The 25,526-nt window shown below is 37.4% G+C and overlaps 1 protein-coding gene across 1 annotated transcript; it reads left to right on the top strand.

Moving 5' to 3' along the window:
* Window positions 1-245: 245 nt before the first annotated feature.
* On the top strand, window positions 246-4,382 carry LOC310724740 (carbonic anhydrase 2-like). Its single transcript, XM_083539021.1, has 7 exons — window positions 246-600; window positions 874-1,071; window positions 2,112-2,230; window positions 2,423-2,515; window positions 2,652-2,714; window positions 2,803-2,958; window positions 3,280-4,382. Exons 1-7 carry the CDS (start codon window positions 567-569, stop codon window positions 3,397-3,399), a joined length of 783 nt encoding a protein of 260 aa, XP_083395147.1. The 5' UTR covers window positions 246-566; the 3' UTR covers window positions 3,400-4,382.
* Window positions 4,383-25,526: the final 21,144 nt, after the last annotated feature.

Raw genomic sequence — 25,526 nt, 5'->3', positions numbered from 1 at the left:
ACTGCAAAGCTATGTGACTATTCATCTCACACTCAGTGTGTCACTGATGAATGTGCTTATTCATGTGTTCGTGCTTTTCTGCATTTCCCAGGGCAGTCAACCACTAAACAGGGTAAAAGGGCTTAGTATGTAGTTACCAAAAAGATTAGTAAAGGCTTACCGAGCAAATGTGGACATTAGGACGAAAAGGGACCAGAATATGAGCGCGTTTAAAAGTCACAGACGGAGACGGCCATTACCATCTGTAGAGACAGCTGAGAGAGAGGAGAGAGAGAGAGAGAGAGAGAGAGAGAGAGAGAGAGAGAGAGAGAGAGAGAGAGAGAGATGTGTGTCATCATCGATTGCGTTAGTACCCCCTCCTCCTACTGATTTTGCGCGCCCTGCGTGTGTGTGTGTGTGTGTGTGTGTGTGTGTGTGATTACACAGGCAAATCCCATCCAGTAAGAGGACCGGGGTTGAGGGACCGCTATATAAACCACGGCGCGCCAGTAACAGTAAGTTACTGGCGCTATTACGCACTCGAGCCACCGCAAGCGGAGCCACTCGAAACCGTATCAAGCGTGACAATGTCTCAGGGATGGGGATACGGAGCAGATAACGGCAAGTCTCTCTATCACTTCTTTCTACCACTGACTAAAAGAGTGAGGGAACGGACGAATGGATGAATGAGAGATTCCCATGCACTGTCCGCGCATCGTGTTTCTGTGACCTTGTTGGGTGTCGCATTCGCACCGCAGTGCTGAATTCAGTGCAGCAGATCTGAAATAGCTCCACAGGGCGCACTTAGAGCAGATGGAGGAGATTTTCTACAGAAATGCTAAATTGCGAAAAGCGTGTGTACGCTGAGCTGATCCTTAACGTTTGTCATTGCAGGACCCGACACATGGCATGAGAAGTTTCCGATAGCGAATGGACCTCGCCAGTCTCCTATCGACATTGTGACCGCTGATGCTCAGTATGACCCTGAACTCAGGCCACTCACACTGCATTATGATCCCTCAGTCTCACTGGATATCATCAACAATGGACACTCGGTCCAGGTCACTTTTGCAGATGACGAGGACGCATCAAGTAAGTTAATTCTTTCCTACATTTAGATTAGAAATGGCACCAAACTGCAGTGTTGTGTTAAACTTGTTCATGTGATCATTACTGTTTAAATACCCCCCTGTTGGACCCATATTTCTTAACATCATTGAATACAAACTTGAAAGTTAAATTAGCACAGTTAGGTCGAACTCAGTTTTGTAGGTCTTCATTTGCATGTTATTTTGCTGTGTCCTGATCTGAGTTTTTTGAATAGAATATACAGAATATGAAATCTGGACTATGAATCCACTGCCCACATTAGCTTATATATTGACCTGAACAAAGTTTTGACCAAAACTATTATGATTACTGAACACTGTGATTCATCAGCTCACTCGGAAAAACACTTCTATAAGATCAGATTTCTATAAATACAAAATAAAACATTTAGTGGGGTTATTTGGATATGGTAGACTATCATTGCATGAAAGTGCTGCAAAGGTCAAAGGTATATTAATATCTGTAATTAAAGCTCTCTGAAAAAAAACAACAACAGGATCCTGCAGATGATGTGCAATTATTCCGTTGTGTCTGCTAGCTTTGTGTTGTCATATTTTCCCAATACTCAAAAGCCCTAATGGGGAAGTATAAGCAGAAATGTAACACTCAAAAAGGTCCTTTTGAACCTTTGACTCACATGCTGTTAAACATTAAACACTGCACTACATGCACATGTGTCAGTCTGTGGGAGGAGGAATTTGAGCACAATTGAGGACTGTTATGCACAAAGGTGTTTTTAAAGTGAACTTTAAAGTATCACCCTGTTACAGAGATACGCACATTGTGTTATCTGTGTGAACCAATCAAACTCTGTACATGTAAGAAAGTGTTTTTGTGTTATGGATGGTAGTGTTGGTTCTATCATTTCCCCTTTCTTATTAATTTGTGGTTTTCTCTAACTGTAGCTGCTTGTAATTACGACAGAAGTTACTTTATTCCACCAATAAGGTCTTTTACAGATCCAGTTCCTATGAAATGGTAAATCATCATCTGTTTTTTGTGTTCTGTGCTTTCATTCTCAGCGCTGACAGGGGGACCCATAACCGGAACTTACAGACTTAAACAGTTTCATTTTCACTGGGGATCGAGCAATAATAAGGGCTCAGAGCACACTGTTGATGGGAAAATGTACGCCGCTGAAGTATGTATCATCCACATCCTAATTCCTATCCTAGTGCCTACACAAGGTTCTAGGATTCAGTAGATTTTGAGACTTTTCTTTTTTCCATGCGCAATATATGCACAGTTTTAGAAATAACAAATTGTGATTAGATATAGAACACATTGTAAGCTTTGGTGCACCTTTGCTAAAGATGTGGTTTATGTTCTCTAGCTCCATCTAGTTCACTGGAATACGGCATATCCCAACTTTGGCGAAGCTGCTAGCAAGTCTGATGGCCTCGCTGTGGTTGGAGTCTTCCTGGAGGTTCCCACACTTTTTTATTGCTTTATTCCTTACTTATAAATTGTAATAAAACAGAATGCGCTATAAAGCACTGTGGAGAGAAGGATGTCTTTAGTATGTTTCTATTGTGTTTGATTTTGTATATTACCTTTAACAGATTGGTGATGATAATTCTCAAATCCAAAAGGTTCTTGATGCACTGGATGCCATTAAAGGAAAGGCATGTTCTCTTAAAGTTCTGTAAAGGACAAATTTTGAAGATTTATCGTGAGATAAGTTGGGTAATCATGATCTGGCTTTCCTCCCAGGGAACACAGTCATCATTTGCAGACTTTGATCCCACTTTGCTGCTGCCTAACACTCTGGACTACTGGACATACGATGGCTCCTTGACCACACCCCCACTGCTCGAGAGTGTTACATGGATTGTCTGCAGGAAGTCAATCAGTGTTAGCCCTGCACAGGTCCTGTCCATGTCATTGTTCAGTGTTCAGTGGATTTTAGCCAGCCAGAGTTTTAAAGTTTGAGTTGTTTGAACTATTCTAGACTATTTAGCCTTCTCAGTTTGCATTCTTCTTGTTCCTGTGATCTGCTGGTCCAGCAGAGGTAGCTGCCAGTTGCACCCTTGTGAAAGTTCACACTTCTTAGAGAAATGTTATAATCCCTAAAGGAATATTCTTATTGAACCTCAGGACTCTGTGAGCACTACCATTCATTCCATTTTCCATATTTTATAGATTATATATTATATTATGATGTGTTTCTTTCTCTTTTATGAAAAACAGATGGAGAAATTCCGTGGCTTGCTCTTCTCAGGGGAGAAGGAGCCTGAGTGCCATATGATGGATAACTACCGCCCACCCCAGCCTCTTAAAGACCGCAAAGTTCGCACATCTTCTGAATGAGCTGCTTCAGGAATGAGCTGCTTCGCCCCCCCCCCCCCCCCGACGTTGCTGTTTTGTTTTGACTTTAGAATAATAATTTCCTGCCATCTGGCAAAAGCACTATGAGTCTTTGCTTCTTTTGCTTTCTACTTTTAATATATATAGTCAGAGAAAGATGTTTGCTTCTGTGGGGATAGTGTGGGTATATTCTTGATATATCATCATATTTCACCAAAACCTAGACACAAGCAAACCAAAAGTCCAACTCCATGCAAGACAAAATGTCTACACATATGTTGCCTAAAACATTTGCACAGTACTATTTGTGTCATGGCATCATTCCTACACACCATTAAACCATCAAAACATGTGACATCTGCCAGATCCCTCAGAGAAATGTAATGGCAAATACTTGTGTATGGAATCCTCAAAACAGAAGTTTGTTTGACATTTGATGTCTTCTAGAGCAGCTTAGAATGAACTGTGATCTTTGTGTAAACATGTATGTAGAGTGCTCACTTTTTATGATTCTTTAAAGATACTGTATTTAATGTACACAAAGTTGCTGCTGGGTTATCCTCAAAGGAAGGGCTAATGTTAAAGAAATATGCATACTGTCTTACCCCAGACCACAGTCAGGTCACTGAAACGTTTGTTCAGCAAATTTTTAAGGTCCAGTTTCTTTTCTCATTTTGACCTCATGGGACCCAAGAATTTTTGCTGATTATTTGAACTGAAAGTGTCAGATATGATGATTGTATTAGATCTGAAGTGTATTTAATTATTTAGGAATCTTTAGGACTACATTCTGCTAAATGCAATATTATTAGAAGAGTTTAATAATAGAGTAATAGAGTTTAATAATAAATATGTGATATGTATATTAGATGATATGTTTTAATGTCAATTAATGTGCACTAAATAAGACAGCTAATTAAAAACCAAATAACTTTTACACTAGACTGTTTAATTGATATTTATATTCATTAAAATCTTTGAATGAATTGTTGAGCAGCTGTTGATTTTGTATTGAATTTTATTTTGACAAATCTATCCAGCAAAGACCCTTTAATTATAGTTGATGGCCTGAAAAGAAAAAAAATGAACGAAAAAGAGAATAAAACTGGCTGGAAAAATACTATAAGTGAAAATGATAATGCAAGATTATTTAGAGGAAAAAATAGAGAAAGAACACCATGAAGGCCATGATCAGCAGGTGAAGAAAATGAGGTACAGTAACATGAACAGGAAGAAGAAAACCTGTCAGAAAGGCTTAAAGAGACCAACAACATCATTATAGAAGCTGCAGGATTATCTGACAAGCACTGGTCATTCCCTGCATGTGACAACACTCATATTCTTCACAGGTCTGAGATATGGGGCACACTGGTGTTATAATGTTAACACATTATAGTATTACTAAAGGAAATAAGTAACATATGTAACCCTAAAGTGAAAACTTTTACACCAGTTTATGTTTGTTCAAGATTAAAAGGTCAACATTTCTTACTCTGTTACAGTACATGTTACTTTTTTTTTTAGCCAGTGACACTGTAAAGGGTTTACTGCATTTTTCTAACAAGTCTTAAAAGCATACATTATGTACTTTTTTTCACAATTTTCCAAGAAACAATTGATCTTCTGTTAAATTTTCAAAACAAAACAAAAAACACCACAATGTCACATTAAAAACATTTATTATAACACTGTCAGATTACAAACATACCCACATATGCACAATAATACTTTAGGTCTGCAGTATGACAGTGAAAATATATGCAATGCACAATCCGGACCATAATTCATCTGAAGATCAAATGGTTTAAAAATAACACAGCTTGCTTATTTTCACTACCATTATAACTCTTTCTGGGTTTTTAGTGCATGGTGATGAACATCAAAACTTACATTCTCATCTTCCAAGTAATAGTCATGATCTCTCATACTAATTCCGTACACACAATAAATTCAGGAAGGCACTCTGTGCCAAGGTGCTTGACCTACTTTACAGATCTGACATTACTGAGCCATCTCATTTGGAAGTCATCCTGGGCCACCTTTAAATTCAACAAGTACCATCTTTCCAAAGCCAAGAGACAATCTGCTCTGACCAAAATACTCCCAGTATACTGGCTTTTGTGACTAGTGTTTTGGGGAGATTTAAAAAAAACCAATCATTATTGCAGTTAAATATTAGGTTTACTTTCATAAGGCATGTACCACATATGCAGAATTGCTCATATCAGGAGGTTTGGCAGAAGATTTCTTTCAGGAAATATTTTTGTAAAAGTCTCCCTTGTTAAAGGATGGAATGTGTCTTCTTTAAGGATAAGGGAAAATATGATGATAGCAAAAGATTCCAAGATTTATCATCTTTCGGCATGTATATGGGCACGTTGCACAACAAACACCCAGACTGTATGCCATTTAAACCGGTTCTGCTGCTTATTGTAGCATCATCCAAAGCATGCAAGCCAGCAAGATCATCAGCACTTAGATCCTCTTGCAGAATGTACCACAAGAACAGGTTTTACTGCCAGCTAAGCAACTCCATAAAAAATGTTGTTTGTTAGATTCACAGGAAAACTGTTGGCTGTGTTCAAGCATTAAAATGTATATAACAAACACACCCATTTGAGCTCATAAATGCAAAGAAGTGTAGAAACCGTTGCATACTTTCTAATTATGCTGCATCACAATTCCGTCAATATAACCGTTTTATTTCTGAATATGCCCAGGTTTAAACAAATCCAACTTTTTTGATATGGAAATTTAAGCAAATGTATCAGTTACAACAACCAATGCTTTTGTTACATCTAGATTAGACTACTTTAACGCTTTACTGTCTGGGTGTTCGAGTAAGTGCATAAATAAACTTCAGTTAGTCCAGAATGCAGCAGCAAGAGTCCTTACTAGATCTAGAAAATATGACCACATCACCCCTGTTTTATTCAGTCTACACTGCTCCCAATTACATCTCTCATTGATTATAAAATACTGCTGCTGACGTATAAAGCATTTAACATTCTCGCGCCACAGTATCTGAGTGAACTTCTGTACCAATATGATCTCCCACACCTACTTATATCAAAAGGTGCAGGCTATTTGTTGGTACTTCAAATAATGAAGACTGGGATATTTGTATGCTGTTGTTCCCTCACTCTCACACGTTCACTCAGGTTTGTTGATGGTGGTGTGGTGGCATCTCTTATCCCAGAGATCCCTCATGTCTGTGTTACCTTCTGGCTCTTCCTTTTAGTTATACTTCTGAGGTTCCAATGACCAGTGCTCCTGCCCCTCTTCCCTCATCGGATCTGCCCGTTCCGTCCTGGCCTGCCTCTGGATGGTGTTCTCTTCGATTGGAGGCCACTCTGTGCAGCTGGGGATGTTTCACATCAATGGCCTGTAAATTGATGAAATTACGGAGTAGGAACAGGAGCTTTAAGGATGGATTTGAACTGTAGTTAATGTCAACAGTGTGCTACACTGATTCAGTACTACAGTTTGCATCTGATCACCATCACTGCACACCTCAACATCGTTTAGCTGTAATCAATGGACAATGGTGACACCCAAATTAGGATGGTTCCAACTGAATTAAATTGAATTGAATTGAACCTGATCAAACTATCTTTTGGTTTTATTTTTCCTGCTGTCAAATATTGTGCTAAGCACTAATTCTCTTGGTTCAACAGTTTCCTATTTTGCTGTTTAAAGCTTCAGAATCTAACAATGTAAATGGATTTCCAGTGTCCTGTCACAACAAATAGTGCATGCCTTGTCTGATAATAATTTTCAAAACCCATTTTCTCTATAGATTAAACAAATCCATTTACAGTAGACTGGGCTAATCCAGCAACTTTCCTCAGACACATAGCGATCTCTAAGATGTTAATTGTGTCACAATTCTAGCATATTGTTAATTAAGAAAAAACCCAGAAAGTAACAAATACTGAATACGGTACATTTACGGTCAAGATTCTTTCTCCTGGAACAAAAACACTGGGCTAAACTAATGTGCCTAGCAAGCATTTTGAACATTTTACTTAAACAATTAAAACTGTTCATGACCCAGAAAAACACAAGGATTATATTTCACTTTGCTAACATCGATGGTGTGAATGAAAGTAAGCATGTTGTGTAGAATCATGTTGTAAAAACTGCCAAAAGTGTGCAGTGTTAATTTCCTGGAAGGGCTTTCCTCAATAATAAGGTTATCCTGTGCATTATTGCAGTAAATGGACAAATGCAGGGGTTGATCTGACTGCACAGAAAGGGTTTGTGAAGAGGCAGATTCCAAGTCTTTTTGCAAATATGTTTGTGGTGGAAAAATGAAGGAGTAATACAATTAAATAAGAAGTCTTGACTAAATTTCTAGCAAATGTTTGACTGTGAGACTTTCAAAGAACTGATATGTTTTACATAGTTATAATGTAATGTTGTCCAGCCATACACATACTGTAACATTGTTAATAACCTTGTATAAACTGATAAAATATCCAAAATAAAGTTATGGGAATGTTATTTTTCAAATTCTAAAAACATTAAAACATTTAAACCTTTAAAAAAAAGTTAGAAAAGTTCGAAAGTTTTCCTAATCAAAATCTTGCGCTTATCAACAATTAAATCAAATTATACAAAGTATCAGTTAAAAATTCCTTAAGACATGGCTCAGTAATTCTGAACTTTACACCATTTTCAGCTGAAGAGGATAGAGGGAGCATGGTACTTTATGTAGCGAGGACTCTTACTTTAGTCCTTTGCATTGTGTTCTATTATGTAGCTTTATGTTGTTTTATGTTGTTTTATTTTGTTTTATGTAGCACCAGGGTTCTAGAGGAACGTTGTCTCATTTCACTGTGTACTGCTTCAGCTATATCGGGTTGAAATGACAATAAAAGCTTCTTGACTTAAAAGTCCCAGCACCACCCTGAGAGAAGTGGCCAAAAGCCACAGATGCAAAATGCAATCTTGTCAATGTAGTCAGGAGTTTGAGATTAAGTAGAGATGCCGGGCATAATGCTGACAGCTACATCTATATATAAGGATTAAATAGATTGATAAAAAAGTATAAACTATAGAAAATATATGTATATACAGGAATTCTAAATGGGGATGGATGCATATGGCAGATACTGACAGTACAAATTAAAGTGATTTATTGTGATTGTCCTTAAAGTGTCCATGTGCAGTAAGGTGTGGTATAAAGTGACACTGTGCTGTGCAAGTTCAGAGTTCAAGTGACAGTCCAGAGTTAAGGTTTCATATAATAGTGCAAAAATGTTGTGCAGAAATAAGGGAAGACGGAGAGAGATGTCCAGTATTAGATCCTGGGTGTTTCCCGGTTTTAACAGCAGATCCCTACATGTGTACCTTGTTTAATATTACCTATAACTCATTACACATTCATTCCATTATCTTTTAGCATCACCCTATATCAGTAAACTTAGTCATGTCATGATTAGCTTCCAATGCAGAATACCTGTGTTGCTGTGTCACAACCAACCATAGAAGAACTATGCAGACAAGATGGCATCGAGATGACCTCACTGGCAGGAAGCCTGTGCTGATGCAGCCACTGTTTGTTCCTCTTCTGTAAAGGAGGAAGATACAAGCATAAAGTCTAAGTTAGCATACAGCAGAATGTTGAAATAAAGACATATTAACTGTTCAGTCGTAAGACAATATGATATTTTCCTATAATAAGTGTCATTGTTGTATGCTAGATGTTTCTAGTAAAATTATATTATATTATAGATTATTTTAAAATTATATGAGAAAAAATAGTGAATTTGTGCAAGAAGTAGTTTGTTCATTTTAACCCTAGTCTTTATTCTCTTTACTCCAGACTCTCTGAACACTGGCTGAATTTGGTAAACTGATAAGATTTGACTATGTGATAAGATTTTTAGAAAAAAGATTGGCCTGCTGCTTTAGCTGCATTACAATATACACTGTAAGGTAAAGGTTTTAAGCACATAAGACCAAACAAAATAATACAAAACAGCAGCTGAATAATGGAATAGACTTCTGTGAAAATGATTAACTCTCAGATCATAATGAGTCATTTATTAGCACTGAAAGGTAAACCCATTAAAGCTACAAATAAAAGATTGAATGACTATGTTTTTTTTGACTGGTTAACATTTTTGATTTAATTTTGGTCCTTAACGATTAGACAGGCTTAGTTTAGATTAGATTAGATTAGATTAGATTTAATTTTGTCAATACAATGTCATAATGTTCCTAATGTAATTCAATAATACAAATCATAATAACAATCATTTCTATATTCACTTATGCCTAATCAATAGCTGAATTAGCCCAGGGGTGGGCAATAAATTTTTACAAGGGGCCACATGAGAAACCTGAATTGTGTCAGAGGGCCACACCAACGATAATATTTTAGGAATGCACCGAAATGAAAAATCAATTCAAAAGTCAATGAAATCGTGTTATGCCTTTTGCCTTGGCACCATCACTGGAAAACTTTCCTGCCTTTTCAAAAACGTCCACTACAGACGGAGTGCGCATGCTCGGATTGACTTTACTTTTCTGTGCCGTGTTCTTCTCATTTAGAATGGCAATCGGAATGTTTGGATTTCATGTGATAAATTAAACCCGACTTGGAGAAACTCTTTGCAGATACACCCCCTCTTGAAATTTCAGCATTGCATGTTTTGCAAATCGCTCTCCGCACACCGCAGACATGTTGCTCTTATCCAGATAACCGTGTGCTGCTGCGCTTTTTATTGCGTCATTACAATTGTGTTTCTGCCGTGTTGTTTTGGTGATTTAGGTATTTCGGCCGAAAATTTTCAGTGCATCCGTGTAATTTATGATTGGCCTCACGCGGGCCGGACAGGGACATACAAAGGGCCGGATGTGGCCCGCGGGCCGTAGTTTGCCCAGGTCTGAATTAGCCCATCCACCCAATGCTGATTTGTTCATGCTGACATGCCGTTCTGCTCCTCAGTGGTTGTAAAGATTGAATATGTGAGTTTATGTATCCTTTCTGGCAGCCGAAAACTGGCAGTATTCCTTTGACCTCTCTTATTGACAAGGAGTTTCCACTCACAGACCTGTTGTTCATTCAAAGTTTTCCTTTTCGCCCAACATTTTGTTTAAACTCTTCTTATTCTGTTTAAACGATTCTTATGTGAGATCAGCAGTATATGAAATACACCAGCCCTGGTATCAACATCCATGCCACTGTTAGTCACATAGATCAAATTTTTTTCTTCATACATGATGTATGATGTGAACCTTAACTGAAGCTTATGACCTGTATTTGCATGCCACTGATACCATATGATCAGCTGATTGCATAACTGACTGCATGAGTGTGGATTGTATTTTCAAATTTTAGAAGATACAAAATACAATTATTTAAACAAAAATGCTAAATATTGGCTATACAAAAAGTTTTAAAGTGTCATCTTTCTTCCCATGCCCTCAGAACGGAACTAAATGTCACCTTCTAATAGCATCTCATGACTAAGTTGAGTGTAAGTCATTCTGCACTTTGAAAAGTCAAGTAACCCTGATGAAGTGAACTATATATAAATCTCTGTGGCTACTGTGATCACACACACACACACACACACACACACACACACACACACACACACACACACACACACACACACACACACAAACACACACAAACACACACAAACACAAACAAACCATGGTTATTGGTACAACAGCGGACCACATCGGGTTCCACTCCTGCCACCTATGAACTGAAATCTGATGTTACAGGGGGAATCACTGAAACAGAGCAGTTGGAAAAAGATTACTTAGTCTGCTGAATCTCAATTTATGCTAACACCGACGAGGATATGTGTATATGTGTGTAAGTACACTGTTCACAGAGATTAATATTATGCAGAATGATTTTTCTAGCACACATGCCTCTTAATAATATTTGAGCTAATTTTATGATCCTTTATGTGCATTGTTGCTAACCACATGCTTTATGCTCATCCTTTATGAACATAATTTACCATCATGTTATAATGGTTACTTCCAGCATGATAATGCAGCATGTGAAAAAGCACAAATCATCTCAAATGGTTCTCATGAATTCATGGTTCTATTAAAATAACAGTACATTCAGTGTACTTTATTCACCCCCACAATAACTGAATCCAAATGATCACCTATGAGTTGTTAAGACAGAAGAATTGCAGATTTCTTACACCTTGTAAAAGTTTTGCGAGATGTTCCAATTACATTATTATTATTATTATTATTAGCAGTCAATGTAGTTAAAATCACAACTTTATTACATAATATTCACCTAAGGACTGTTCTCCAACCCAATTCCAGTCACTTCGTAGACTGAACTAAAGTGCCAGTGTTTCTACATTGTTCATTATTATCAAGACAAATGTTGCATGCATAGTTGAATGACGGTTTCTGTTTTCCAACACATTCCATCACTCTCCTAGTAAATGACGTATCTTATGACATGATATTTAATATAATGAAATCTAATGATTATGATAATGGTATCTACTAACAAGGTTTACAAACAGCAGATAGTTTTATCCAATAATTTCATTTATTAGCTCATGGAAACATATACAATAATTCTGCACTCATTGGTCCAGTCTCTAAGTAGCTCAAAATAGGCATGGAAAGTTGACTTGCCTGAACAATGGTTTGTTTTTTCCTCAGAGACTGTGTCTGAAATCACAACCTACACCGTGATTCACTATACAATACATTAGTTTACTAGTAAAGTTCACTTGACAGAGTGAATAAAAAACATATGAGCCATAGTAGACGAAGTACATGTACTGAATAAAAATACAGATACACTTGGTGAAGTATGACTCCAAAACAGTAAAAGTGCTTTCTTTATACTTTTACTTGAGTAAAACTACAAAAGTATTTGCCTTCAAATGTACTAAAGTATCCAAAGTACTATGATTTTTTATGGCTATAATGGTCCTATTATTATTATTTTTGTCACAGAACACTGCTTAATCAACTCAGTTCATGTGAAAAGACTCTAATGTTACTATCAGCACAACAATCTAATTATAGAATGATATTAATAAGTTAAACACTAATTTACATATAAGAAATTATCATGAGCCCAAAACCTTACTTTCAACGACTTAAAAAAACATGTAAATAAGGCCACGGGTGCTGTGGCGAGTTCGAGTCAGGAGTTTCATCCATCATTTATTCCTCTCAAAATGTTGTTTGCTGTTGAACTGACGCTGAACAGTATGTTCACAATAAGTTGACACCACCAAGCAGCAATGTAGGTTTTAGCTTAAATGACTCTCAAGGTGAGAAACACCAGGACCCAAATTCTCCACAATTGATTAGTTTCAGCTTTGAGTAGCTTTTATCTGCTTGATGAGTAAAACACTTGATGAGTAAAACATTCCCAGAGCAGTCCACAAATTTGGAGACATTTCTGACAGCTCCATTTCATGTATAAATATTACCCTAAATGCATTTATTATGCAATTAAATACACATGTCATTGTGCACAATTTATCAAACTCTCAGAACCAGGAACCAAACATCTCCTTGGCTAATTGTAGCCATAAGATACATACAACATTTCTCTTATTATATGTCTTTTAAATGATCCTTTTAGGCTGCACTGGAGATTCCGCTTACTGAATTAACCTATTCAGTACAATCACAGAAAACCTCAATTAAAAGTAACCAAATCAATAAGTGCTAGTTAAACTACAAACAAACTAGACAGGAGGTTGTAATTGTTTTGTTGCATGATAAACTACATAGTATAAATTATAATGTTATAAGAAGCTAAAAGAAATATTGTTGCTCTATGTGTAAAAGCATAGCAGTGTGTGTGACCATGCCCTTGTTTACTTGGCGTTTAACTTTTATAAGATTATGAATAATTTCAAATAAGTGTCATGCTAATTATCATAGCAATACAATTCAGAAAATTATTTTAGCTTTTAACACTATTAGGAAGGCTTAATTTATTTTTTAAAGACTTTTTAAGAAATTGAGCCAGCCACCACTGACAATAGTTTCTAAATTTTTCTTTATTTCTCTTACCAGAAATGTTTTCAGTGTTTTGCAGTTTTTTCTTAGGTTGCCAATAATCTACTGGGTTTTTTTTTTGTTTTTTTTTTGCAGTTTGCTTCTGTAAAAATGTACAGTATATTGAATATAGTAAAATACATTACATAGTGTAGAGTTGTTTTTTTTTTTTTTTAAGACTGAAGGGTCTAACTAAAACAACCACTGATCTTAAAAATGGTGAGGTCAAACAAAACATTTTCAATAAAATACAAACCCTATTAAGTCTCTTTTTTTTTTGTGAAATTTGACGAATAAAGTCAAACTTTATTAGGTGAAGCTGGAATTTTTGTTTTTGGAGTTGTTTAATCTTCCTGTTTTTCAGTGTCTGAATACACCCATTTGTTTTTATTCACTTTGTCAAGTGGACTTGAAAACTAATGTAGGGAATAGTGAATGAGGGTGTGGGTGTGATTTCAGACACAGTATCTGAGTTTCGACTCTAAACGCTGTTAATTCACAGTATACTGTATGCTATTTACACTTTCTCAAAAAAACAAACCTAAATTACTCAGAATGTATTGTTTTATAGGGGATTTTACTGTGGCCATTTTTAAGCAATTTTTTTTTGTGTACCTTTGTGTCCTGGTATGGTTTAAAATTACATCCTGACTCACAGACCCCACTGATTTCTGTCACTGCCAACCAAATTGCTCCCAAAAGAGTTTCCAAAAGTGATGTCACATACCCTGTTCTCAAAAAAAGAGTTTCATTCATCCCATCCAGACCATCCAAAGCATACAATACATGCCAGCATCAGCAAAACATAAAAGAGCTACATTCAGCTTCTGGGAGAAAAATAGGGGTCTCACGGTAGGAGTCTCAAAGTCACTTGATCATTTAAGGAATTCCTGTTTGCACTATTCTTCCTTCAAATAACCCGGAATTGCAAACCAATATCTGTTTGCCTTAACTTGTGTTATTTTTGCTGATCTACCTGATTGTTTTTATAAATCCAGAAAACCTGCACTTAAATCTGTCTACTCCACCACACAGTGGTTAGTGCTATTCAATGTTAAATAAACTACATTTACACATTTTAAAATACACCCAAAGCAGCTTACATTTGACCAGTTTCACAGGTTAAGGCATCTGCTCTAGAACACTGACAGCTTGGTGCTGGAAATTGAACCCTCACAACCCTCCAATCCATAGGTCAATTCCTGAACCATAGTTCCACCTACAACATTATTTTTGTTTGTAAAATATCGTTACCCTGTTTAGGTGTCAGAATCCAAAAACTTAATTATGAAATGTTAAACTCATAGTGTTAATTAAATCAATTCAAATCACAGTCTAAGATGCATGTACCACCTCTGCCAAATCTTAATGTCATTGCTTGATATATGGAGTCTTGGTGTTATGACAGGTGCTTGAGATGGAGGCGAACAGCTGAGTGCATAACAGAGTCAGCTAAAAACAGAGTTTATAACTAATGCAACCTTTTTCTTTTGTGACAACATACGTCAAGTTATGATTTAAGATGCTGTTCAGGAACTTTATAGACAACTGGGCAAAAGCTTAGTTAGCTTACAAGTTAAGAATGTTTCTCGTGTGTGGTCAGCACAAAATGAAAAAATCACTTAGTTAGCTTAGCTAGTGTTTTTCCCTAGATTTTTCTTTCACAGTATGATCAGTTCTCTACTCAGATTTCTGTTAAATAAAATACACAAACTATAAAACACTATAAAACACTATGAAAAGTCTCTACATAATTACTACTTAATGGTCAGTACAACTTTAATGGTTTACACCTGAAATAATGCACAAAGAACCACGTTAGCCTTTGAAGACTGAATAGGTAAAGCTAAACAATAATCAAATAACTAACCAACTTAACTACTAACTAACATCAGTGTACACAAATACACTATACCCCTGACTGAGTAACATAAATAATAAATACGATTTTATTACAATACTTGCTATTTGAAAATGCTGTATATTACAATAGCTTAAAGCATTAAAGACAAAGGTTAAAAAAAGAATAAAGTTCTATAAACCTATATGCAAATCGAGTTTAAAAACAAAACACTCCCCTTCTTTACATTGCAACCAGTGTAACCCAGTAATATAAGTAAAATATACACTTGTGTTTTAAGCCAATTGAAGAAATTCACAAAAAATTAAAATCAATCAAGTTATAAAATAAATTTTAGTTATTTGTTTGTTAAATTTAAACAATCAGAGATTGTTTTCAACATATTTACTAAACCATTGTACATTTTTTTCTTATAGTCTGTATATATATATGTGTGTGTGTGTGTGTGTGTGTGTGTGTGTGTGTGTGTGTGTGTGTGTGTGTGTGTGTGTGTGTGTGTGTGTGAGACAAATGAAGACTTCATACTCATTATAATTGCCACAAACAAGCTTGGAGGCACTGAGATATGGTCCATATGAAATTACAAACTGATCTGACTCACAGGCTGATGAAACTGGTTCGACCGATTATGTGCCTCTTACGCAAAACCAGGAGAAACAATGCTATAGCATATGACATAAGAGCAGCGTCTCGTGAATTATACACACCACTCATCCGATTAATTTGGATCGGCTACAGGGAGGTCAATAATGCTGGACAGGCTTTGCTTTATTATTAACCAGGGAATCCACATTTGGGGTCGGTGCATTGTAACAGCATACTCATACAGTTCCTGCAGCTGTGTGCATTATGCATTACATCCTTATGAAAAACAAATGAGTTCTGAATAATGCATCTGGCCAGCTAGCATTCGGAAATTTTCAGATAAACATGCCAGAGCCAACAGTTCTCTGGTAGAGGTCACTCTGAAGGCCACATAACTAGTTACAGTACAGTGTAACTGCAGGCACCAGGATTTATTTCTGTATACACATCAGGGACAGTCACACTTACATGTGCAAACAGCTACTGAAGTCCTTGAGCACTAAAGTACAAATATACAATGTTTGAGAATTGATTTGCTGAACTTTTGGCTCTTTAAACAATAGATATCAGTGCCCAAATGCCTGCCTTTCACAGAGCAACGCATGTATTTTTCAGTGACACCTCAAAAACGGTTCTCATTATGCCAAAATATTATGTAGTGTTTAGTGACTAAAACTAAGCTCAGTTTGCTCTAAGGCAAATATACCAGTGCACTGATACTACAATGCAATATATCAGGTGTATTTGAACTAACAATAATCTATCTTACAGATATGAAAGTACAGGGTTTTCCTTATCATTAAAGTCTCAGATAAGACATTAATTGGATATAGGGTTTGCCCTTGTCTTTACTCATTCAATGTCATGCAGTTTACAAGGCACATACAACAAAAATATGACGTACTATGAGTATACGTTTATTGTCTTTGACTTCTGTGCTAGTAACACTTTAGTCCTAAATAATCAAAATGTTGTAATAAATAATACCATTTGTTGCTTCATTCTGTTCAGTTAATTTTTCTTCAGAACATGCATTTTTAGTTATTCACATTTTCAGCTTTTTACAAATAATTATATTCATATATTAGTGCAAAAAACACTTGCATAATCTATGTAAACCTGAGTTATACTTAGGCTTTTTTGTGTCATATTTGTATCAAACATCAGTTTAAATGTTATAACATACTAATCCCCTAAAATCCAAACAACCCTTTTCTCAAGACCCAAAGGCAGCCCAGTACAGTGTTAAAAAAATTTCCAGTGTTGAGAGTGCCTTAGGCTCAAACCCACCTTAATGCAATAACTGCACAAGAAAGCATGAAAAGCAGCGTTGTTTATTGCTATGATTGGTGGGGTGATTTATTGCTTTCACTTGAGAGGCCACAATATTCCAAACACACTAACCCACTCAACGTGCTGCAAATAGGTCACCATCACTGCAGTTACCCCAAGGGAAAGCTAAGCAAGGGCTCCCAAACATATAACAAGAATGAGACCGGCAAAGACCATGTTTTGCTGAACAGGTCATGAGTTATGCATACCAATTATACTTCTCTTTCCAATTAGCTCACCTTTCTTGTCTCCAATTAGTTTACCTCTCTTGATCATTTTTTTTCTTGTTCGTTTGTTTCTCTACAGTAAACGTGAAAGCTGTGCATGATTAGGCTCTGAGCGCACATACCATGGACAGCAGCTGGTGTTTCTGAGTAGAGTAAGGTTTCTCTGAACTCCGATCACATTTCCTGGAACTCAAAAGGGCATTCAGAGAGAAACCAAGACATTCTTACCTTGCTAATGTTACTGCAATATAAAATTTAACAAAGCGCTAACACATCTTTCTATTAAAAGCCAATAAATATTAGCACTGCTTTAATCTCAAGGTGCTCATTGAGAGGTCCAGACTGACATACCTCATGCTTCTAACTATATCATTCCTGTAAGTTTTCTCTTTTGTCACTCAATAATACAATATGTATTAAGAAGAACAAATAAAAATGATTGTTACAATAATAAAGAAAAGTGATACTGTGGAACAATGGGTTGCATTGTCACTCCAGGGTCCTAGTTTCAATCCTGAGCTCAGGTTGCTCTCTGTGTGTTCATTTGGGCTTTCTGCAGTACCCTGGTTTTCTCCCAGTTAAAATATATTGAAGATTGGTGTACTGGCTATACAAAACTGCCCATAGGTATGAATGAGAGTGTGAACTTGTGCATTTCTTTTAAGTGAGAAACTGCTCAGGATGGGTATCAACACATCCAATGTGTCCTGGATAGCTGACTGTCTCTTAGATAGGCCCAAGTTTGTAAGATTGGGGAATTCCCTGTCTGATGTGGAGGTCAGTAACACAAAAGCACCTCAGGGGACTGTTCTTTTTTTATTCCTGTTCACTCTGTACACCTCAAATTTCCAAAACAACTCTGAGTTGCCACCTGCAGAAGTTCTCTGATGACTCTGCAGTGGTGTGGTGTATTAGGGATGGACAGGGGTCAGCTTTGTGGAGTGGTGCATCTGGAACCATCTGCTTCTGAATATCATAAAAACCAAGCAGATGGTAGTAGACTTTAGGAAGTGTGATTAAACCTGTTACCATCATATGTGAGGAGGTTGGGGTTGTGGACAACTACAAGTACTTAGGTGTTCACTTGAAAAGTAGATTAGACTGGAGGACCAACTCTAACGTTGTTCATAATAACGTTATTGAATAGACTTTATTTCCTAAGGAAGCTCAGATCCTTCGATGTATGCAGCAGGATGCTGGAAATCTTTGATCAGACTGTTGTGGCAGGTGCCCTTTATAGTGCTGTGGTCTGCTGGGGAAGTAGCATCAGTGCCAGGGATGCAGGCAAGATCAATAAAATCCTCTGCCTGGCTGAATACATAATCGGACACAAACTGGACAGATTGAAGACAGTGAGGGAAAACAGGTCACTGAACAAACTCCTGTCAATCATGGAAAATCCATCCCACCCACTACATGATCCCATACAGAGGCAGCGGAGTTCATTCTCAACAGACTGATTCAGCTTCGCTGTCACAAAGAACGGTCCAGGAAATAATTCCTACTGTTTGCCATTGCACTGTACAATTACTCACCTCTATGCAACGGATGATAATGGTAACTTATATACATATCCCTTTATTCACTGTCACCTATCTATCTATCTATCTATCTATCTATCTATCTATCTATCTATCTATCTATCTATCTATCTATCTATCTATCTATCTATCTATCTATCTATCTATCTATGAACAAGTAAATATTTTAGATTTTCTTATTGTACAGATTCTGTATAATTTTCACCCACTGTGAAGAGGGTTAAATAAACAAAATGGCTAATATTAAAAATGCCCAATGTATCAATCAGCTTGTCATGGGTAATAAGGACTTTAAAGTTATTTGTAGTTTCAAGTGATGGTCAATGTAGTTTTACTTGCATAGCGCATTTAACAGTGGACATTGTCAAATCACATTTTACACAGATAAATTAAAATAAAGTGGAAATAACACACAAAGTTCATGACATAAGTCATTGAATGCAAAATGTTTAAACCAGTTGTCAGTATCTGTCAAGCTTAAATTTCTGTTAAACTTTTTTTTGGGAAATGTTTCTTGAATTCATGAATTGTGCAGATGAATCTTGAATTTCACTAATGAAGGAGAGTAAACAGCTGTCAGGGAACCACCGGCCACGCCCCCCCTCGGCACTCAGCACACTCGCTGCGCCTCGCCTTCATAATAATCACCTTCACCTGTTTCCAATATACACCCTCCCTCCAATGCACTCACTTACCACCCGATCTACGGTTCATTCTGGCGATCATCCCTGGACTACCTGTGTTTCTGAATATACCCATTTTCCGGTACATGCTGCTCCCAAGACTAATAAACGTCCTATTTGTATTTCGGTTTCCGACTCTTGATCAAAGCGTGACTTCTTCTTCTTCTTCTTCTTTCGGCTGCTCCCATTAGGGGTCGCCACAGCGGATCATCTGTCTCCATACCACCCTGTCCTCTACATCTGCCTCTTTCACACCAACTACCTGCATGTCTTCCCTCACCACATCCATGAACCTCCTCCTTGGCCTTCCTCTTTTCCTCCTACCTGGTGGCTCCATCTTCAGCATTTTTCTACCAATATAATTCATGTCCCTCCTCTGCACATGTCCAAACCATCTCAATCTCGCCTCCCTCACCTTGTCACCAAAACATCCTACATGTGCTGTCCCTCTAATAAACTCATTTCTGAACTTGTCCATCCTCGTCACTCCCAACGAAAACCTTAACATCTTCAGCTCTGCTACCTCCAGCTCCACCTCCTGTCTTTTACTCAATGCTACTGTCTCTAATCCATACAACATCGCAGGTCTCACCACAGTCCTATAAACTTTCCCTTTCATTCTTGCAGATACCCTACTATCACAAATCACTCCTGTCACTCTTCTCCACCCACTCCACCCTGCCTGCACTCTTTTTTTTTACTTCTCTAACACACTCTCCATTACTTTGCACTGTTGACCCCAGGTACCTGAACTCCTCCACCTTCTCCACCTCTTCTCCCTGCAACCGCATCACTCCACTGCCCTCCCTCTCATTCACACACATGTACTCTGTCTTACTCCTACTGACTTTTATTCCCCTTCTCTCCAGCGCATATCTCCACCTTTCCAGGCTCTTCTCAACCTGCTCTTTACTCTCACCACAAATCACAATATCATCTGCAAACATCTTAGTCCAGGGAGACTCCTGTCTGACCTCGTCCGTCAACCTGTCCATCACCACTGCAAACAGGAAAGGGCTCAGGGCTGATCCTTGATGCAGTCCAACCTTCACCCTGAACCAGTCTGTCTTACCTACTGCACACTTCACTGCCGTCACACTGTCCTCATACATGTCCTGCACCACCCTCACATACTTCTCTGACACACCTGACTTCCTCATACAATACCACAACACCTCTCTCGGCACCCTGTCGTACGCTTTCTCTAAATCCACAAATACACAATGCAATTCCTTCTGTCCTTCTCTATACTTCTCCATCAACATCCTCAAAGCAAATAAGGCATCTGTGGTGCTCTTCCTCGGCATGAAACCATACTGTTGCTCACAGATGGTCACCTCTTCTCTCAGCCTGGCTTCCACTACTCTTTCCCATAACTTCATGGTGTGACTGATCAACTTAATTCCCCTGTAGTTACTGCAGGTCTGCACATCTCCCTTATGCTTAAAGATCGGTACCAGCACACTCCTTCTCCATTCCTCAGGCATCCTCTCCCCTTCCAGAATCCTGTTAAACAATCTGGTTAAAAACTCCACTGCCATCTCTCCTAAACATCTCCACGCTTCTACCGGTATGTCATCTGGTCCAACCGACTTTCCATTCTTCATCCTCTTAATCGCTGCTCTCACTTACTCCTTCAGGTTGCATCTCCTACACAGAACATAATCCACCTGTGTGCACCTCCCTCCACTCTTATACGTCACCCTATGATCCTCCTTCTTCTTAAAATACGTGTTCACCACTGCCATTTCCATCCTTTTAGCAAAATCTACCACCATCTGCCCTTCCACATTCCTCTCCTTAAAACCATACCTACACATCACCTCCTCATCACCTCTGTTCCCTTCACCTACATGCCCATTAAAGTCTGCCCCAATCACCAATCGTTCTTTCCTAGGTACACCATCTACCACTTCATCTAATTCACTCCAGAATCGTTCCTTCTCCTCCATCTCACAGCCAACTTGTGGAGCATAGGCACTGATGACATTTATCATCATCCCTTCAACTTCACATCCCACCTTCACAATCATCACCCTATCAGAAACTCTCTTCACCTCCACTACACTCTTACTGTACTCTTCCTTCAGAATCACCCCTACACCATTTCTCTTTCCATCCACACCATGATAAAACAGTTTAAACCCACCTCCAATGTTCCTGGCCTTACTCCCTTTCCATTTGGTCTCCTGAACACACAGCATATCTACCTTTCTCCTTTCTCCTCTCATTTGTGTCTCAAATTCTCATTTGTGATCCGCATATTTGATTTGGCACATGTTTTACGCTGGATGCCCTTCCTAACGCAACCCTCCCCATTTACCCGGGCTTGGGACCGGCACTAAGAGTGCACTGGCTTGTGCCCTCCTAATGGCTGGGTTTTGATCAAAGTGTGACAACAGCATCAAATTAAGCAATAATAAACTAGTTCCCAAAAAACAGGTTGAAAGTGAATTGTGTGAACCTTCAAATGGCAAGTATATACACACAGAGCAAAACACACAATTTCAATTTTCGAAAAAGGATGAACAACCAAGAAACTAATGAACAATCGTACAGTGAAAGTGTGAATCCTGTCTCGTGCAATCAATATAAAGCAAATATCCAATCATATAAATACATTCGTGCTGCTGAAATTCATACATGCCATACAGAAGAAATTCAGCCTTGTGCATTTTTTTGTCATTGTGATCCAAACTGTAGTTTATATCAGGAAATACTGAAACTGTGCAGCTTTATATTGACAACATGACCAAACATTTTGACGACCTTGGTTGTGAACAATGACAAAAGGACTTCTAAAATAAGGGCTTTTCTGATGCCAATTATCTGTTTATTGACCCAAATACTTATACTGAGAGAAAAAATAAGGATTTTGAGAAAAGTAGGGGCTTTTGAAAGAAATCCAATGTATTGTGCTGCTTGTATGAATTGTTTTGAGTATGCACTTAATGGTTTGCAAATATTAAGGATGATTTGAGAAATTGAGAATTTGAGAAACTGTATAGGCTGTTAATGAACTGTTAATAAACTGTTAATGAGCAGAGCTAAAGAGTCACAAGCATGCAAAGCTTTTGCATAGCGATTGTCTGCAAACTGTGTCATAGCTATTAACAGTAACAAAAAATGTATAGACTTAAATGAACTATGGCTAACAGTCTAATTCAACCATACATATCTAATACAGAATCAAATCCAAGTCTGAAATTGAACATCAAGAACAACAGGATACAGTAACCCCCCACCTTACCACGGTTCGAATCTTGTGCCCCCGGTTTATCGCGAAATTGCATTTGCCACATAACTAATTAGTTTGACTGATTTTCCCGGTCTCTGGTGGATAGTAGATAGACCAAAAAACATATAGGAAAATGTTTTTATGGAATTTCATTTTGAAATAATCAAATGTATTAATTAAAATATAATTATTAATTATAAAATGAAGTAAAAGTGTTAATACAGTACAGTACTGTATATATAAAATATTTTTTTTGGGGTGGCGTCCTTTAAATTTATTTGTATATAAACAAGTTTCTCCTTCCCTCACATCCAAAAACACATTTCTTTGGATACATTCTTCTCGAGCGAGTTCTGTGCAGCACTGCCAACAAATTCCATAACCAAATGAAGCATGATGACTGGGTGCCCTGGTTGCTGTGTGCGTGGTAAAGTGCCCTTCATGACATCACAAAGAGCTGTACTCGAAAAAAACTTTCTAAAATTTATAGTAACTTAGAAGAGGTTTATTTGTCACAGAAACATGCAGGAATACATCCAAATAATTTTTTGTACACTTTTTGCCATATTTAACATGATAATTCAACACATGAGAATTACACAACAGTGTATATAACTCAAGATGCTAATGCCTACTCCAAGTTTAATTTATGCCCTTTTGAGGAAACTACCCAAGCAGTATAATTCATTGCAGTAGTGGCATTCAAAAGATTTGGGTGTGTTTCAGTTAATTTTGCTCCAGTGTCTAACAGGAAAGCAGTGTTTATGTTCATATGTATTATTTGAATTTGAATCTGCTTAGACATTGGTATGTTTTCCATTTAATTTTAACCCAAATGTTTAGATAATACAATGTCTAAAAAGGCAATTTTCAAGTTCAAGTTTATTTCTATAGTGCTTTTTACAATAGACATTGTCTCAAAGCAGCTTTACAATATTTAAGAATTAACATTACATACAGTGCACTGTATTTAAAGAGGGTGTTTCCTCACCACATCTGCAAGCAATGATATTGCCACACAGTGAAAGATGCCACCCACGAAATTCAAGCCTTAAAGCCTGAAATAACTGCTGTTTAACCACTGTTCTTCTTTAGCTCACTTGAGAAAAAAACAGCACTGTCCTTTAACAAATTCCTGAAACACATGTTTAATAAGCCCTATTTTAGGTGACTGGACTACTGTATTTGGGGTTTTGGAGATCTATCCTATCCTGAAAAAGTAGTGATCCTGACTCTTTCTCCTCTCTGAACCTGCCTGGTCCATCTAATGCCATAATTCCATTTAATTCTTAAATTCTTTAAAGCTGCTCTATATATTTATTGTGAAAAGCTTTGTAGAAATAAACTTGAACTTCAAAATTGCATTTTTCAAACTTTGTATTATCTAAACATTTGGGTTAAAATAAAATAGAAAACATACCAATTTCTTAGCAGATTTAAATTTAAATGATTCAAATGAACATAAACACTGCTTTTCTGTTAGACAGTGGAGCAAAATTAACTGCAACACACCCAAATCTTTTGGATGCCACTACTGCAATGGATTATACACTTGAGTTTTTTTCCTAGATAGGGTTTAAATTAAACTAGGAGTAGGCATTAACCTAGATCAGTTAATTAAGGAATTCTGTGATTCATCATACTTAACTTACAATCTATCCTCAACCAAATTTCACTAGATTAAATTTTAAATCTCATGTTCTTTTATGGATTAGTGAGATTGTGTTGGATTAAGGTTGCTTTAAAAATCATCAAAAAAAGGCAGGCAAATTACACTGCTTTAATGATTCAGTGCAGGTATTGTGGGAGATAAATCTTTAAAAGATGGTCTAAATCAAACTAATGGGGTATTTAAAAAATACTGCCAAATACTGCCAAAACAGTAGTACTAGGTCCAGATCTGGCACTGACAACACATCAGGCAGCAGGAGAACCCAAATTGTTTTGCTTTCCTTGTCCAGTTTCATTTAAAAGATTTCACAAGCCCCGCTAGTGTGATTTTACAGGTTTAGTGATGACAGAACTTGATGATGACCCTTAATGATGTTCACATGTGTTTAGGGAGAGCCCTTAAGTGGTATAAATGCTGCTGTGAGTCATTCATATAAATGATTGTCATCTAAGTAAAAAGCAACCTACATGGCAATTGGGATCCAAACAACCTTGGCAGAGGGAAACAAACTAGTATATACCAATTGGAGTGGCTGAGGTTGTTTTTTTTGTAAGCTATATTAATGACAGGAATCTATGAACGCTCTTTTGTTAAATCCAGTGTCTAACTGATCAACTTATCAATACAATACCAATACATCAAATATGCATTAGCTTTAGACATCCCACTGGCTATTCTAAAGTCAGTGCAAAGACTCCTATAACCAGTGCTCATCATAGCACAGAGATGGCACTAGTTAAGGTGGTAAATGACCTGTTATTGACCTCTGATCAGGGTTTGGTCTTTTTACTTGTTTTGCTCGACCTTAGTGCAGCTTTTGACACCATTGATCACACTATCCTCTTTGCTAGACTAGAGAATGTTGTTGAAATAAAGGGAACAGCTCTCTCTTGGCTCAGGTCTTATTTGACTGATCGCTATCAGTTTGTTGATGTAAATGGTGAGTCCTCCACACTCTCTAA

This window comes from Silurus aristotelis, assembly GCF_946808225.1.
Source record: "Silurus aristotelis genome assembly, chromosome: 1".
Taxonomy (NCBI): Eukaryota; Metazoa; Chordata; class Actinopteri; order Siluriformes; family Siluridae; genus Silurus; species Silurus aristotelis.
Note: the sequence above shows the minus strand (reverse complement) of the source record. Positions and strands in the feature narration are given on the sequence as shown.